The sequence below is a fragment of the Phoenix dactylifera genome, chromosome 9, assembly GCF_051530095.1.
Source record: "Phoenix dactylifera cultivar Ajwa chromosome 9, Ajwa_hap1_PhDact_Kaust_v1.1, whole genome shotgun sequence".
Taxonomy (NCBI): Eukaryota; Viridiplantae; Streptophyta; class Magnoliopsida; order Arecales; family Arecaceae; genus Phoenix; species Phoenix dactylifera.
The window spans coordinates 18448440-18466368 of NC_143198.1; the positions used below are offsets into that span (position 1 = coordinate 18448440).

A 17929-nucleotide genomic window follows, 5' to 3' on the forward strand; every position below is an offset into this window, starting at 1 on the left:
CAGAAAACTTTCCAATTTTCTAGAAGTTCATGCATTTAATTAAGCATATTGTGTTCTCAACAGCCTGACTGTTTAGTGAAAACTGCTCAGTTCTAGAACAACTGGTCAGCTGTACTAATTTAAAATATATGAAATGTTCTGCTAAGTCTAATTTTTGCAGTAGTAGCTGCCAATTTTTTCTACAAGGTTCTTTTCTTCCATTTTCATGAAATAAAAATCTCCAATGGTAAGCTTTTCCATCAGCTGATTTAGCAACAATAACATAAACTGGTGGATCACTGTTTAAAAGAGAGAGAAGTGGGGTAGGGGTGTTCCATCTGAGAATGAAACACATGGAAAAGAGAAGGATGTATCTGAAGTTTAATCATTACATGGATATCAGTAGCTAGTCAACCAGCATATATAAAATGAAAGAAACTTGCTTCAGAACCATGTTTATTGTATGTATGCACTTCCAATTCTGTTGATCCTTGTTATCTTTGAAGTCAAACTTGAGCATACTGGTAAATAGGAACTAGTACTCTGCATACATTATGCATTTCAAAATTGCTGAGGGTATTTGATGGATATTTTGATTTCAGAATGATTTTTTACTGGGAGATTTTAGTTATTTATGTATTATGCTGATAAAACACTATCGTATTTGGTTAGCGCATGTCTATTTTTGTGCATCTCTCTCTCTCTCTACACTATTGGAATTTGGAAGAGGAGTCTTGAGAGCGGTTTTCTTTAAAAGTGCAGTGTAAGGAATTGAGTCACACTGTATATCTGTATCATACTACAGATATGTTGACATTTTAGTCTTTGCTGAACATCTAGCTTTTTCACTAACTGCACAATGACCTGGGATGTGTGGGCCAAACTGCAATTTTATTAAGCTGAAGTCATAAATGTAAAAATAGTAAGCCTGTTTCCATCTTTTTTTTTTTTTGGTCATAAGCATGCCTTTTTCACTACTATCTCCTTGCAAAGGCTAAATTGATGTAAGACGTAACTTTGGTGATCACTAACAGAGAGTTGCACTACATATTGCTTATTGCTTAAGTAAATTATTTAAATGCTAAAAATCTTTTCCCTCTAAACTTCTGTATACAAATATGACCCCATTCATTACACTAATAATCATATTCTTTCATTCTAGTGCTACTCTCCAGATTCTTCCATAGCAGATGGTTACTTTAGTGTGCTGGCTGAAGTCTACATGCACCAAGAAATTCCAAAGTGTGAGATCCAGAGACTACTAAGTTTGATCCTCTACAAGGTCGTTGACCAATCTAGACAAATCCGTGACACTGCCCTCCAAATGTTGGAGACCCTCTCTGTTCGTGAATGGGCTGAGGATGACACTGAGGGCACTGGCCGTTACCGAGCTTCTGTGGTTGGCAACCTCCCAGATTCTTACCAACAGTTCCAGTACAAGCTCTCTGCCAAACTTGCCAAAGACCATCCTGAGCTGAGCGAGCTCCTTTGTGAGGAAATTATGCAACGCCAGCTTGATGCAGTGGACATAATTGCACAGCATCAGGTTCTAACATGCATGGCTCCTTGGATTGAAAATCTTAATTTTTTGAAGCTGTGGGAATCTGGTTGGAGTGAGAGATTGTTGAAAAGCCTTTATTATGTGACATGGAGACATGGAGATCAATTTCCTGATGAGATTGAGAAGCTCTGGAGCACTGTTGCTAGCAATACCCGCAATATTATTCCAGTTCTTGACTTTTTGATTACCAAAGGGATTGAAGATTGTGATTCTAATACATCAACAGAGATAAGTGGAGCATTTGCGACATATTTTTCAGTTGCTAAACGTGTCAGTTTATATCTTGCACGCATTTGCCCCCAACAGACCATTGATCACTTGGTTTGCGAGTTGTCTCAGAGGATGCTGGAGGAGAGTGACGAGCCAATTAGGCCAGGTAAAGGGGATGCCTCTGCAAATTTTATCCTGGAATTTTCTCAAGGGCCTACAGCTGCCCAAATTGCAACCGTTATAGATAACCAACCTCACATGTCACCATTGCTTGTTCGTGGGTCCATTGATGGTCCACTTAGAAACACTAGTGGGAGCCTAAGCTGGCGGACTTCTGGGATAACAGGCCGCAGCATCTCAGGCCCTTTGAGTCCAATGCCTTCTGAGGTCAGCACAGTTACTACTACTGCAGGCCGTTCAGGGCAGCTCCTTCCATCGTTGATGAACATGTCAGGGCCATTGATGGGTGTCCGAAGTTCAACTGGAAACTTGAGGAGTCGCCATGTGTCTCGGGATAGTGGAGATTGCTTAATTGATACACCTAACTCTGGTGAGGATATTTTGCACCCTGGGAGCAGTGGCCTTCATGGGATTAATGCCAGTGAGCTCCAATCAGCTTTGCAGGGACACCATCAACATTTGCTTTCCCGTGCCGACATAGCATTGATTCTACTTGCTGAAATTGCTTATGAGAATGATGAGGACTTCCGTGAGAACTTGCCCTTGCTCTTCCATGTTATATGTGTTTCTATGGATAGCTCAGAAGATATTGTGCTCGAGCACTGCCAGCATCTGCTTGTTAATCTCCTCTATTCACTTGCTGGTCGGCATCTAGAATTATATGAGGTTGAGAGCATCGAGGGGGAGAATAAGCAGCAGGTGGTGAGCTTAATAAAGTACATTCAGTCTAAGCGTGGCAGTTTAATGTGGGAGAACGAGGATCCTACTCTTGTCAGAACAGAACTCCCTAGTACTGCACTCCTGTCGGCACTTGTACTGAGCATGGTTGATGCCATTTTTTTCCAAGGGGACCTTCGTGAAACATGGGGTGCTGAGGCACTCAAGTGGGCTATGGAATGCACATCTAGGCACCTTGCATGCCGTTCCCATCAGATATACCGAGCTCTACGACCTAGTGTAAAAAGCGATAGCTGTGTTTTGCTCCTCCGGTGTCTTCACAGATGTCTTGGAAATCCTGTTCCAGCAGTTTTAGGCTTTGCAATGGAGATTCTCTTGACGCTGCAAGTGATGGTAGAGAACATGGAGCCGGAGAAGGTGATACTCTACCCACAGCTTTTCTGGGGATGCGTTGCTATGATGCATACAGACTTTGTGCACATCTATTGTCAGGTGCTGGAACTCTTTGCCCGAGTGATTGATCGGCTGTCATTCCGTGAACGGACAACTGAGAATGTGTTACTATCTAGCATGCCCCGTGATGAGTTTGATTCCAACAGTTGTGATGCAACAGAACTTCACAGGCAAGAATCGCGGACTGGCGGAGAACCATTGCCAGCAGAGAGCGGAAAGGTGCCAACCTTTGAAGGTGTGCAACCGCTTGTGCTGAAAGGGCTCACATCCACTGTTAGCCATGGGTCTGCTATTGAGGTATTATCTCGAATTACAGTTCCCACTTGCGACTCTATATTTGGGAATCCAGAGACACGGCTTTTGATGCACATCACAGGCTTGCTGCCATGGCTGGGATTACAGCTTGCTAGGGAACCAGTCTTCACTGGCTTAGCTTCACCTCTACAACAGCAGTACCAGAAGGCATGCTATGTTGCATCTAATATTTCATTCTGGTGCCATGCTAAATTGCTAGAAGATCTTGCAGAAGTATTTCTAGCTTACTCACGTGGTGAAATCACATCTACCGAAGATCTCTTTAGCCGTGCGTCACCACAAATTTGTGCCGAGTGGTTTCCGAAACACTCATCTTTAGCATTTGGGCACTTGCTGAGGCTTCTTGAGAGGGGCCCGCTTGATTACCAGCGAGTGATACTCTTGATGCTTAAAGCACTACTCCAGCAAACTCCTGTGGATGCGGCTCAGAGTCCACATGTATATGCAATTGTATCGCAGCTTGTGGAAAGCACATTGTGTTGGGAGGCATTGAGTGTGCTGGAAGCGCTCTTGCAGAGCTGTAGCAGTGTTTCAAGTGGGTACATGGATGAACTGGGGTCAACTGAGAATGGGGTGGGTGCAGGAGAAAAGGTTTTGCAAGGCATACTTGCACCTCAGAGCTCTTTCAAGGCTCGGAGTGGACAGTTGCAGTATGGAGCTGGATCAGGGCTGGGGGCTGGATCAGGAATGCAGGGTGGTGGAGGTACAACAGAAGGTGGGTTATCACCAAGAGAGGTGGCGCTGCGGAACACTCGCTTACTCCTTGGGCGTGTGCTTGACACGTGTGCCCTTGGTAGGAAGAGGGACTACAAACGTCTTGTGCCGTTTGTTGCCAGCATTGGGACATGATGTGCATGCGATATGTAACTATACAGGCAAACATCGTGGCTGTGGGTTGTAACTGTAAGTGGCAGCTAAGGTTGGAGTCTTGCTGATTGCCGGTGTCAAGATCAGAGCAACATCCCTGCATATGCGCACTGGCAACGAAGCCTGAGATTTAGCTTGCAATGCACCATGGGCACTATGATGACCCAATTGACTTTGCAGAATTTGTCCTTTCCATGTATATCAGTGCATTCGTTGAAGGATCACCGTAGGGTTATCATCTTGTAAACCAGCAAGATTTTTGTACCTGTATTTATATCCCCCTTTTCTTTTCTTTTTTTCCCCTTTTTCTTGTTTTTTTTCCCTCTCTTTTCTTCACATGTACTCCCTGCCACGGGTTATCTGTTATCTGTAATAGGGGAAGTTTGGTCATACTGGTGTCTACAATGAAATTTTCTGGAGTGCTGTTTCCTTGTAGCTGCTTAGTTGCCGCCAGAATGCTACAGTATCACAGCATGCACTTATGGGCCCACTTTTGTAGTTGATCTTGCCTAAGCTGCAGTTTTGTAATTGAGGCAAGCATCTTTCAGAAATCTGTTTCCCGATGTACTTATAATTATTCTACTTTGGTTTTTTAAGTGGTTAGACCTGGTAGCAAACAAAAAATGAATACTTTTCTCCTTGCTATTCATATTATCCATGTTGAAACCATCATGTTTATGCTGTTGTTCTGCACCTAATTTCAAAGCGTGAGCTTTGTGGTAAGGTTATTTTGTTATGGTCAGAGGTTAGTAGGGAGATGACAAGGAATAAGGTTTCATACATTTGATCTTCATGCGCTGGTGCAAAAGTCCTTGTTTATCTAATGTTAAACATTTTTCTAGAAATATATTAACCCCAAAACGAAGTGGGTAGAAGTGCAGAAAAATTTCAATAACATTAATTAGTTATTTCATACTTTTAAAGATAATTGTTTGGATATGTTATTTTTATTAGTTAAATGATTTTTCAAAAGTTTATATCAAAATTATGGGTTCCTTCTAATTTTTCGGATCATTGCCCCTTGCTAAATTGTTCCTAAAAGTTGAAAACGTTCATGAGGTTAGCCCTCATGAAAGCTAAGTTTAATGGACCTCTTTGAGGAGATTTCAATAGGTCCAATTTTGTTAATAAAGTATTTAGGTTTGATTGGTGTTGGGTTTGGCAAAGTTTTCTTTAAAATTTGACTGAAGCTATCCCAAGCCATCCGCATGATGTTAATCTTAGTTTTGAAAGAAATCTAGTTGACTTCAGTCTCCTTTAGATCCACGACGGGTGATTGTTTTATTAGAAAGAAGAATAAAAGCATAGAATGGATCAGAAGAAGGATTCAATTTGGATATTTTACTTTGCTGAAGATTTTGGATCAAATAAATGTTGATAATTTCAACCTGCATCTGGGACTTTTCACTTCAGTTGTCTCAACGGTGGTAGTGCACTCAAGTGTCTCCTGATGTGCCTTTGGCGCAAAGAGTATTGCTTTTCCGGGCTTTCCGAGTGAGCCCACTACGGGTAGTTCTAAATACACCCCCCCGATTGCTCAGGACACCCCCCAAAAACCAAAAAAAAAATACCCAAACTAACCTTTAGTGTAATTACCATATTGCCCTTGAAATTTTCTCAGTACACCCCCCTTCCTCCTCCTCCGTTTCGTTTTGAAAAGGAAAAAAAAAACCACCCCTCAAACCCCCCTTAAACCCCTCGATCCATTTACATCGTTTAGGCGATCTTTGAAGGAGATTTAAGCCCCATTCGAAGCATGGACAAGCAACTAGTGATTTGGGACGAAGAATCGGCCGCAAAGGTACGTGTTCCACCTTGTTTCGAAAAGTTTTTTTTTTCACGGTTCGTGCTCCGTTCGGCACTGATCGCCGAACAAAAGGCTTCTGTTCGGCTGCACAGTGCCGAACAGAAGCCTTCTGTTCGGCAACGCTCTACCGAACAGAAGGCTTCTGTTCGGCTGCATAGTGCCGAACATAAGGCTTCTGTTCGGCTGCACAGTGCCGAACATAAGGCTTCTGTCCGGCACACTGCAGCCGAACAGAAGGCTTCTGTTCGGCACTCTGCAGCCGAACAGAAGCCTTCTTGTGCCAAATCGCGTGCCGTGCTGAATTTTGTGCCGAACAGATCCTCTGATTCATTAATTCTTGGTGATAAATTATTTTATATGTAGGGCTATGCTACAACCGAATCGAGTATAATTGGATCAGAATTTGTACTGGATTACACAAGCGAATTTACAACTTACGAGGTATTATAATATATTGTGCAATTTTGTATTAGTTTAGCGAGCTATTTTTACAACTGTGTACTTACATAAATTGTTTAATGTATAGATCTTCAAGAGTAGAGAGGACTTGTGTAATTGGTGTCGTGAAGCTGGGAGGCGAAATGGTTTTGTTGTTGTAATCAAATCATCCGATGCAGGTACCATTTCTAAGAAACCCAGAATTACGTTAGGTTGTGAGAGGGGTGGGACGTACCGAACCACAAAAGAAAAGCGAATAAAGACTGCCTGTGGGACAAAGAAGTGTGGATGCCCTTTTGCATTAAGAGGAAAGAAATTGGATACTGCGGATGATTGGATATTACTGGTCGTATGTGGAGTGCACAATCATCCCGCTGCAGAGAATCTGGAGGGGCACTCATATGCAGGGAGATTATCTGAGCAGGAGACGGAATTGTTAGTGGATATGTCGAAGAGTTTGGTTCGTCCAAAGGACATATTATCCACATTGAAGGAAAGAGATGCCCTCAATGTTACGACTATCAAGACTATCTACAATGTACGTCAACGGTTTAAGGTTGCAGAGAAAGCCGGGAGGTCTGAAATGCAACATCTATTAGGTAAATTATCAGAGGCTAAATATATTGAGTGGCATAGGAATTGTACTAATACGGATGTTGTGCATGACTTATTTTGGGCACACCCTGGCAGCATTGATTTGTTCCGTGCATTTCCCCGTGTGTTGATAATGGATTGCACGTACAAGACGAATAGGTATCGTCTTCCGCTCTTAGAGATTGTGGGGGTGACATCTACTGACATGACATTTTCAGTTGCTTTTGTATGCTTAAATTCTGAGGGGGAAGAAAGCTATACTTGGGCATTAGAGAGATTGCGCAGTGTCATAGCTGATGATGTTTTGCCTGAGTTGATTGTTACAGATAGAGACTTGGCTTTGATGAATGCAATTCATAGAGTATTTTCTACTGCTAGACATTTATTATGTAGATGGCATATTAGTAGGAATGTTTTGGCCAAGTGCAAAAAATTTTTCGAATTGAAGGAGAAATGGGATAAATTTATTATGAGTTGGAATGTACTAGTGCTGTCCTCCACGGAAGACGAGTATAATGATCGCTGGAGTGCACTGCAGAGAGAGTTCGGTACCTATCCAGATGCACTACAGTATGTGTCAGATACTTGGCTAAGCAAATACAAGGAAAGATTTGTTGCGGCGTGGACTGATACATGCAGGCACTACGGAAATGTGACGACAAATAGGTATCACAAATAAAGACTCATTTAAATTTAATTTGCCTCAATTCTTATATCTAACTTTCATTTGTTTACTAGGGTCGAGAGTGCACATGCAAAGCTCAAAAAGCAGCTTGGATCAAGCCAAGGAAGTTTCGAGTCATCTTGGACTAGAATACATGGATTGATTGAGTTGCAGCACAGCTCCGTTAAAGCCTCATTGGAGAAGAGTTTATTGGTAGTGCAGCACAACTTCAAGCCAGCTGAATTCAAAGAGTTGCGAGGTTTCATATCTATAAGTGCGTTAAATCATGTCCTCGCCCAATCGAAACGAGCCAATTCAGTTGGGTTTGATGATTCAAATTGTGGGTGCGCTATTCGACGCACACATGGTATACCATGTGCTCACCAGATTGCGCGGTACAGGGTGGAAGGTCGGCCCATTCCTCTCGACTGCATAGATCCTCATTGGAGGAAACTTGATATTCTGCCTACCCCCCCCGTGCAGCCAATTCAGTTGAGTTGTGATGCAGAGTTAGATTTGATTGCGCTACGATTCAAGAAGTTAGATGGGGCTTCTCAATTGCAGATGATCAAGAAGTTACGAGAGATTGCAAGTCCAGATAGTACACCTCTTTTAGAGCCTGCAAAACGGAAGACCGGTTCACGTGGGCGCGCTTCACTGAAGGTTGATACGTCTACTCGACGTGACCCGTCTGCGTTTGAGTTGGTTCTATCTGGACAGGATAGTTATTCACCTGGTGTTGAGAAAGTTACCATCCGCAATCCATCTACTCAGATTCAAAAGAGACGGCCCAAGCAAAAGGTAAGTACCAAATATTTATTTCCTTACAATAGGTATCACAACGTCTGCGGGACGGTCCGTGCCGTGCCGGTATGTCATGTGCCGATACGGGACATGTCGGGACGTGCCGTGCCGAGATGTGCCGATACGGGACATGTCGGGACGTGCCGTGCCGAGATGTGCCGATACGGGATGTGCCGTGCCGAGATGTGCCGATACGGGATGTGCCGTGCCGAGATGTGCCGATACGGGACATGTTCTGCCATTGTTACATATTTTCTATCATTTGATATTATTTGCAGATTTTTCGTACTAGAGCCCAGTCACATACGCCCATTATCTATATTGATGCTATTCCTTCTGCCTTGAGACCATACATCCAGCATATCAAGGATATAGGAGCTGATGGGAATTGCGGATTTAGGGCAATAGCTGACTTACTGGGATTTGGAGAAGATGACTGGGTGCGTGTTAGGAAGAATTTATTGCAAGAGTTGCAATGTCATTCGGACCACTATCGCACATTATATGGTGTGGAAGGGACGATTGCTGAGATCACTCATGCATTATCATATTATGATGATTGTCCACCATATGACAGATGGATGACTATGCCGGACATGGGTCATCTTATAGCATCCTGCTATAATGTTGTCCTATACCATCTCTCGTTGCAACAATGTCTGACCTTCCTACCTCTCCGTTCTGTGCCAGTACCTCTTCTATCCCGCAAAGATATCGCTATCGGATTCGTAAATGGAAATCATTTTGTTGAGGTACTACGTTCACAACACTTGCGAATATTTAATTTTGCTTATTTATAATTTTGTAGCTATTAATATTTTCTTATTTCTAATTTTGAAGGTGTTCTTGTTGCCGGGACATCCCGTTCCGCCAGTAGCGACCAACTGGCGAAAATATCATCTTCCTTGTGCTACCGGATGGAAAAATTCATATGAAGCACAGATTCAACAGTTCAAAGAGAGCATCTCACCTAATGTTATAATTAGCGAGACAGTAGAGTTAGATTGATTATTTATATATGTACAATTTTTGAAAGTTGTAAATTTTTTGGGGCTCTTAGAGTCATGTACTGTGAAACTCCATCATCAGCTGGGAATACATATGACGACTGTTGTTTCCGTTGAGATTTCAGATGTAAACAGAAACATACTTAAGAGCTGGTGGGAGCAAACAAATCAAACAGGGGAACTAATAGACCTTTCTGATGTACAAGAACTTAACGGTGACAAGCTTGAGCAGATGATTAACACATTTGTTGGAAAAGAGGGCTCTGTGATGTTCTTGGTTAAGAGGTTAATCGGCTGCCCTCTCCTTGCAAGGCCAGGTCTTGCCACTGGCACCCTCTTAGGCTTTGCTGCCTTTTTTGGAGGGGAACTTTGTCCAGGGTCAGCTTTGATTGGAACAACATTTGGAGGTACCTCAGGGGGAGGTGGAGGCAGAACATCAGTCGTATCAGATTCAGGGTCAAACCCCCCACGGGACTCCATCTCCTCAGGGGGAGGTGGAGGCAAGACAGTAGAGTTAGATTGATTGTTTATATATGTACAATTTTTGAAACTCCATCATCAATATAAATCAAAAAATATCTGTCTTCGCATTGTTAGATTGATTGTTATGTGCACTGTTATATTTGTGTAAAATAGAACGGGCCAGGCTTTACAAAGATTACACGTAAATGTACCAAAAATATATATTTTTCATTAATATCAAAGGCTTTACAAAGATTACAAAGGCTCCATCATCAATCCCTATGACGCCATCGTCGACGCGTGTACTGCTGTACGTCCGAATGAGAGGGTCCTGGATCCGAATGAGAGGGTGCTGTACTCGGGCCAGGCTCATCACCCAGAAGTACCTGATGCATCTGAGAAATAGCATCATATAGGTGCCCGGCACCTAGTGACGTAGCCTCTGAGGGACCCATCCGTACAATGTCGGTACTGATACCGAGTGCAGCTGCATTACGCCGCCGGTGCATGTCAGCATCATCATGACCTCCCCTAGCTCCAGAATGAGTACTCGAGCGCAGATGAGGAGGCTGAACTGCAACGTGCGTGATACGGAGATACCACTCCATGTATCCCGGTACGCTGTCTGATGGCCGGGTAACTGGGTGGCTCCTGCTCGCCTGGCTCAGCACGTGGTCCTCCCACCGCTCCCAAAGCTGATCCATATAGGAGTAATGTATCCGGTACGAGCCTGCTGTGGAACCTCTGTTGGCTCGCGTAGGGGCTAGTGGCGCTCGAGGGATGGTCTGAATACGACCAAACTGTCTAAGAACCCTTTCTGGATGATAGGGTTCTACGATATCAAGGCACTTGATGGAGCCACTAAAAAATGCGACGGGTATATATGGGCGATCTCCCCGAAGCCGATGATGGGGATCCCAAATAACCTGTAAAACAAAAGGTCCATTTCAGTTTTATACTATATCGCATATTAAATGTACTGACAAACACAAGCAAATGGTAATATGATACGTACCTCATCGATGCTCAAAAGGTCCAATGACTCACGTAGAACCACTAAATGGTCCATCGTGGTACGGGATGGAGTACCGGGCATCCAGCGGTGCACGCGGGGACTGGCATCAGTATACTCGAGCGACGGGTGAGGACTGAGTGCTGGAAAATGCTCATAAATCCATGCCTGCAGAAGCGTCATATAACCACTGATCTGTCTCACTGATGACCTCGACGCAATCCCCAACTGCCGATACAAATATGCTAAGGCAGCTGTACCCCAGGCATATGTGCTCACCCTATCCAGATCCCGCAGTAAACACAGATACGCTATAGGCACCCTGGTCCCACTCTTATCAGCAAAGAGTGTGCAGCCTAACAAAAATAACAAATAGGCTCGTGCTGCACACTCTATCCTCTGCTGCCTGTCTCTATCAGATACAGAGTGAAACTGAGTCCTCAGCCACTCCATCCTCACAGACTGACCGCGCGATGACAGTACCTCCTGACGCGCGTCTCCAGCTGACACCCCCAACAACTCCACAAGTAGCTCCTCAGCATCCCGATCACTCATCCTCTCAGGAGAAACTGATACTGAGGAACCTGCGACAGGAATCCCTAAAATGGCGGATACATCATCCAACGTGATAGTGATCTCGCCAAATGGTATATGGAAGGTGTTCGTCTCGGGCTGCCATCTCTCTACGAAGCCCGAAATCAGAATCTTATCGATGAATCGATAAGAGCACTGTACTAACTCTACGAGGCCCGACTGCCTCAATAGTGCTCTGAACCTGGTATTTGGTTGGTTTGAAGACCACCACTTCCATTCACCAACCTTGGCAGTATGGTTCATGCACTTTAGTGGAGCTCGTTCCTGTAATATAAATGTATAATTACTACTACTTTATAAAACATCAATAAACAAAATATAATGCTATAACAAATAAACAATACCTGTTGCCTCCAGATGGAAGCTGCTATATGCGTCCTGAAACTGATCAGGACGGACTCATCCTCTGGACCTCCTGGCATGGTCCAACGGACTCATCGTCTTCGCCCCTAGCGGGCATATCATCATGCTCTGACTCAGGAGAGTCCGATGGCATATGAGCAGGCTCGGGAGAAGCAATCCTAGCACGACGTCTCCTAGCTGACGCCGTAGGTCTAACTCTGGCGGGACGGGGATCCATGTCTGAAAATATAGAAATTCAATGTTAGGCTATATCAAAGAAAATAATTCAATTGCATACATAAATGTTCGGCACAAAATTCAGCACGGCACGCGATTTGGCACCAGAACCCTTCTGTTCGGCTGCACAGTGCCGAACAGAAGGCTTCTGTTCGGCTGCACAGAGCCGAACAGAAGGCTTCTGTTCGGCTGCTCAGAGCCGGACAGAACCATTCTGTTCGGCACTGTGCAGCCGAACAGAAGGCTTCTGTTCGGCACCGTGCAGCCGAACAGAAGGCTTCTGTTCGGTTGAGTGTTGCCGAACAGAGGGCTTCTGTTCGGCACTGTTCAGCCGAACAGAACCCTTCTGTTCGGCGATCCAGTGCCGAACGGAGCACTGGAGGCGGGGGGGCGGGGAGCTACCTCGACGTGGTCGTGGAGGCGCCGGCGAGGTGCTCGTTGCTCGGGAGATGGCCGGGGAGGTGGTTCCGGGAGAATGCCGGCGACGAGAGGGAGAAGGGGAGAATGCCGGCGACGAGAGGGAGAAGGGGGAACGGGGGGGTTTTGGGCGAGGGAGAAGGGGGAGACGGAGGGGGTTTGGCCGCCGGCGAGGTGCTTGAGGTGCTTGAGGCGAAGTTTTTTGGGCGGAAGGGAGAAGCCGGCTGGAGTGGAGTTTTGGAGGGGAAGAGCGGGGTTGGGGGGGGGGGGGGGGGGGGGGGGGGGTTTGGGGGGTGTAGAGAGCAATTTAGGTGAGGGGGTGGGGAGGGTGAAGGGTAATTTAGGATTTTTTATTTTTTTAGGGGTGTCCTTAGCAAATGGGGGGGTGTAGAGAGTATTTAATTTTTTTTTAATTTTTGGGGGGTGTCCTGAGCAATCGGGGGGGTGTATTTAGAACTACCCGCCCACTACTTGACCTCTAAGCACTCAAGCAAGTATTGCCCTTGCATGTCCTCTAAATTACAGGGGAAGAAATCAAAAGCAAAAGAGATCAGAGATTCGTCGTTCGATTTTTACAATTTCTAATCACTTCAACCCTGGATTCGTCATTCCATTACTAACTAAGACTTAGGTGAAAGGAGAAGGGAAGGAGTGCTGTTCCATTACCAATTCGTGGTAGAATGATAGTACATTGCCTGATGAGAAGGAGTCGAGGTGTGGGAGAGAAGTAAACGAAGAAATCGTAGAGGGGAAGGAGGTTGTATTACGCAATTTTGCATCCATGTAGTCGACCCCTCCATATGGTAAGAGTAATGCCCGCATTGTTTCCAGTGTGATGTGTTTGTGTGTGGCGTTTTTATTTTATTTTATTGTTATTGATCTGTGAAGATGATCACTTTAAGCAGCACTGATAGATACCTGCATGATAAGTTTACCATGTTGAATATAATATTTATATATTAAAATAATTGCTCTTTTTTATTTTTATGTTGAACATATTAAAGACATCATTTATATCTTGAAAAATGGCTCTGTTTTTTATGTCGAATATGCTTCATTATTTTTTATGTTGACAACATGGTTTATATCTTGCAGCTCCATTTTTTATGTTGAACATGTTGAAGACGTTGCTTATATCTCGAAAAAATGGCTCTGTTTTTTTTTATGATGAATATGTTTCATTGTTTTTTATGTTGAAAACATGGTTGATAACACTGTTTATATGTTTAAAAAACTGCTCTGATTTTTATGTTTATGCATAGCAGATGATCCTGACCATTTCACAGTGGTTTTACACCATAATGGTCAATTTGTCCAAGTGCCAAATAAATGATATGTTCATGGCAAAGTTGACTGTTATGACTAATGTAGACATAATGTCTATGCTCGAAATTGATGACATTGTAGAGAAATTAGGATATAGCTGGTTTATGAATTGTTATTGGAGAGATCCAACAAAGAGTTTAGATGGTAGGTTAAGACCTCCGAGGTGTGATCAAGATGTGATAGAATTGGTGAAGCATATCCTTGCAAATTATCCTTGCAAATAAGGAGATTGAAGTGTACATAGAGCAGGTGTCTAGAGATAAGGCTATGAAGAATGCGTATGAGATTGCAATTGGTGTTGACATGGAGGCTGAAGATGAGGTTGATGAGACTGAAGATGGTGGGTACAAAAGGATTCAGGCAGCGAAGATAGTGACTCTGAATTTGATGATAGTGACTATGGCTTCACATATGATGATTTGGAATTTGAAGGAAATGTGGACCGAAGGGTTGAGATCATAAGGGGAAACAATAGCAGAAAGCCAAAGAACCTTGCCTATTTGGATTTCAAAGCAATATAGTTGATGATGATAATGACTCTGTGCATAAGGATTTAGATGACCCATATAGCATTTGGTAGTTCATTTGATAATGATGGAATTGGTACACAGAGGTGCCCTGAGTGTAGAGAGACTGATATGAGCTATCCCAAGTTTGTGGTTGGTGAAGTTCAGCAGTACAAATCAGATCAAGGCTGCCATTAATATTTGTGCTCTGAAAAACTTATATAGAAGTACAAAAAAGGCTGTTTATGGTCAAATTTTGTAAGCAATGCTCCCCAAAACCCCACATACCAAGCAAAAAAGTTATGTTGATGAGCACAATTGCAGTAAATTCCACATCAACAAAACAATTACTTCAAAGATTCTTGCACATAAATACTTAAATAGGATTAAGTCAGAACCCAAGTGATCTGTGAATTTATTTGAAGATGTTGCTAAGGAGGACTATAACATCTTAGTGCCTAGAAGCAAGCTTTGGAGGGTTGAAGCCTGGCATTAGAGATGCTGGAGGGGGATTATAAGAAGCAGTATGTGAGGTTGGTGATTATGCAGCCGAGCTGAGAAGAACAAATTATGGGACCACCACTATTACTAAGCTATATATGTTGTTGTTTCAACATATGTGGAGGACTTCGAGGAAAAGATGGGCAAACGGAAGGAGCTGTTTGAGGATGCTTGTAAGTGGCTTTAAGACCAGTCACCTTTCCATTGATTAAGATTACATTTTAGCACATATGCCAAGTGTGACATGTTATTAAATAATCTCTGTGAAGCTTTCAACAAATTTGTTTTGGATGTGAGGGAAAAGACCATTTTAACATTGCTAGAGCTTATTAAGAGAAAAATAATGAATAGGATCATAAACAAGAGGAACAAGATGATGAGGTACAAAGGAGATATTTGCCCCTAAATTCAAAAAGAGTTGGAGAAGTATAAGGAGCAGCCTACCAGGTGTTGGCTTAGCTCTTCAGGGGGTCCAAAAGTGGGGATAAGCTGTCCAGATAACTTGGATAGTTTTGTAGTTGATTTGAGAGAGCACACTTGCACCTGTAGGAAGTAGGACTTAAATGGGATCTCATGTACATATGCTATAGAAGCAATTTCGGATAACAGAAAGGACACCTATCTAAAGATATATGAACCAATTGTTGACCCAATTAATGGGCCTAAGCTATGGCCAAAGATTGATATGGGGGAATACTACCTTTTGATTTTCGGATCCAAAATAGCAAGGAGGAATGAGCTAGATGAGCCACAAAAGCCAACCAAACTAAAACGAGCTTCAAGCTATATTGTGGACAATGTGGTGAAGGGAATAACAAAACCATATGCAGAAGAGATGGTGGTAGAAACTTAAAATCACCATCAGCTAATCATCCAAGTGGCTCAAGAGGAAATAATGGAACTATAAAAGTAATTCATATTTTAACACTTTATTTTTTTTTATATGAATGCTTTTCTGAAGTATGATGTTTATATTGATAGATAACTTATTTCTTGAATTGAAGGGTAAAAGGACTAGTTGAAGCAGTTTACATCCACCACCAACTAATCAAGCAAGTGGATCAATAAGAGGAAATGCACCCATAACAGTCTACTAATAAAGATGATCAAATAGAGTTTCTTTTTATATATTTTTTAAATGAATGCATTTTATAAGTTTGATTTATATATTGAATATTTTGAAATGAAAGTTACAAAGAAGAATACCTATGGAGGGAGTTCATCATATGTTGGAGGGACCTCATCAACATTTACTATCAGATGGATGCCTAATGTGAGCTTACACATGCCACCGCTATATTCCTTTCTTTTATATATCTTGCATATTTGTAAATTTAATTTGATTTACATATTGAATTTTTTGAAATGAAAGTTACAAAGAAGACTATCTATGGAGAGAGTTCATCATATGTTGGAGGGACCTCATCAACATTTACTGTTAGGTGGATGCCTAATGTGAGCTTACCCATGCCACTGTTATATTCCTTCCTTTTATATATCTTATTTTTTATTTCTTGCATATTTCTAAATTTAATTATTGTCATTTTCTATTCAGGGCACCAGCCAAAATCAAATATCACAGTCAAATGGACTTGCACCATCTACCATACTAGATATAGTGGCATCATATCCAACATTAAGTTAACCCATCAACTCTAGCTCAACCCACAACACCCCCTAGCACATAGCAAAGCCAGACAAAGTCGGTGGCACCACATCCAGAACCAACTGAACCAACTGCATTGCAACCAAATGCTCATAGAGAAAAGTCAGTGACAAATTCCAAAAGCTTCTAGTCTGCTAGAATAAACTAATGCAGCAATGTAGGAGAATATATAAAGTTGAGGGCCTTGAGGGTGTTTGTTTTCAGATTTTGGGATATACCATTTTATGGTGTGGGAAGTATTCCTTGTCAATGGCAAAGTAGTTATTTGGGTATTTTTTTTTGTTGATAACGGCAAATGTTATTTGTTGATGGTTTTTTTGTGTAAAAGTTGCTATTGAACTGTCAAGGTTGATCTTGAACTGTCAAATGAAACAAATTTGTGTACTATAATCTTCTTACAGAAATGAATGAGAATTGTAAATTTTTAGTAGTAGTTGTGCTCCAGTTATTGATTATATGACCATCTTGCTTTCATCTTAATAATGCCTGTGTTCAGAGCATTATCATATTATACCATATGCTTGATGAGACATAGCAAGAAAAAGATTGAACAAGACATTTTACTACTCAAAAGCATAAAATTGGCAATTCCTTCCATGTCATTGTTGCAACTAGAATATATATTAGCTAAAGTGATTTACACAAAAAGGTAACCCTCTCCATCATAAACATTGCAAGCCATCTACACCAGCTTAAACCACACAAAAAGGGAACAAGCCATAGACCTCTAGTGGTGCTTATTGCCATCCCAATCCATTGTGATGACCCAAAGATTGAGTTAAAGATTGATTTTGATGATCACAAAATCTTGAAGTATAATTAATAATATTTGTGTTGCAAGAATAAAGATAATTTATTTTGCAAGGAACATAGCAAGTTGGAAAAATACAAGAAGGCCTCAAAAGCTCTCAAAAAAAAGTTGGAAGAAAGCTTCACTTCATTGGCCCAAGTTTCAAGTTCAAAGGATTCAAGTTGAAGGAGCAAATTCAAAGAAAGATTCAAAAGAATAGTCCTCGAGTCGACTCCGGGAAGTTTAGAGTCGACTCTGGCACTCTAGAGTTTCAAGAAACAGTGCTCGAGTCGACTCCGATACTCTACGAGTCGACTCCGACTGAGAACAAACAAAAAGACAGAGAGTTAATTTTCAGCGCTACAGTGATCTCGAGTCGACTCCAACTTCAGTGCTACAGTGCGGAGCCGACTCCCAGCTACAGTGCCGGCAGACTACTATTCACAGATCGACTCCTGTTTCAGCCGAGTCGACTCCTACTTCAGCCGAGTCGACTCGAGCACGCTGGGAGGCATAACG

The 17929-nt window shown here is 42.5% G+C and overlaps 2 protein-coding genes and 1 long non-coding RNA gene across 5 annotated transcripts in view; all 3 read left to right on the forward strand.

The window, feature by feature from the left end:
• Positions 1–4892, forward strand: part of LOC103713534 (ARM repeat superfamily protein) — a 47394-nt gene extending 42502 nt beyond the window's left edge. For all 3 annotated transcript variants that reach the window (XM_008800499.5, XM_008800498.6, XM_088704324.2), the window contains one exon: positions 1142–4892. In XM_008800499.5, the coding sequence (XP_008798721.4) occupies positions 1142–4225 (3084 nt within the window). In that variant the 3' untranslated portion in view covers positions 4226–4892. The remainder of the gene's footprint in view (positions 1–1141) is intronic.
• Positions 4893–5766: 874 nt separating this feature from the next.
• Positions 5767–9797, forward strand: LOC148703461 (protein FAR1-RELATED SEQUENCE 5-like). Its single transcript, XM_089925340.1, has 6 exons — positions 5767–6044; positions 6414–6491; positions 6577–7748; positions 7821–8547; positions 8829–9302; positions 9391–9797. The coding sequence occupies exons 1-6, from the start codon at positions 6000–6002 to the stop codon at positions 9556–9558; spliced, it is 2664 nt and encodes an 887-aa protein (XP_089781466.1). The 5' UTR covers positions 5767–5999; the 3' UTR covers positions 9559–9797.
• Positions 9798–13089: 3292 nt separating this feature from the next.
• Positions 13090–17114, forward strand: LOC148702476 (uncharacterized). Its single transcript, XR_015968792.2, has 4 exons — positions 13090–13424; positions 15959–16227; positions 16327–16409; positions 16510–17114. It is a non-coding gene; the product is annotated as an uncharacterized LOC148702476 (long non-coding RNA).
• Positions 17115–17929: the final 815 nt, after the last annotated feature.

Bases quoted from the DNA above. Each gene is read 5' to 3' on its own strand.
- LOC148703461 (XM_089925340.1), top strand. From the start codon at position 6,000: ATGGACAAGCAACTAGTGATTTGGGACGAAGAATCGGCCGCAAAG. The intron at 6,492-6,576 runs GTATTATAATAT...TTTAATGTATAG, and splicing joins GCGAATTTACAACTTACGAG to ATCTTCAAGAGTAGAGAGGA. The intron at 7,749-7,820 runs GTATCACAAATA...TTTGTTTACTAG, and splicing joins GGAAATGTGACGACAAATAG to GGTCGAGAGTGCACATGCAA.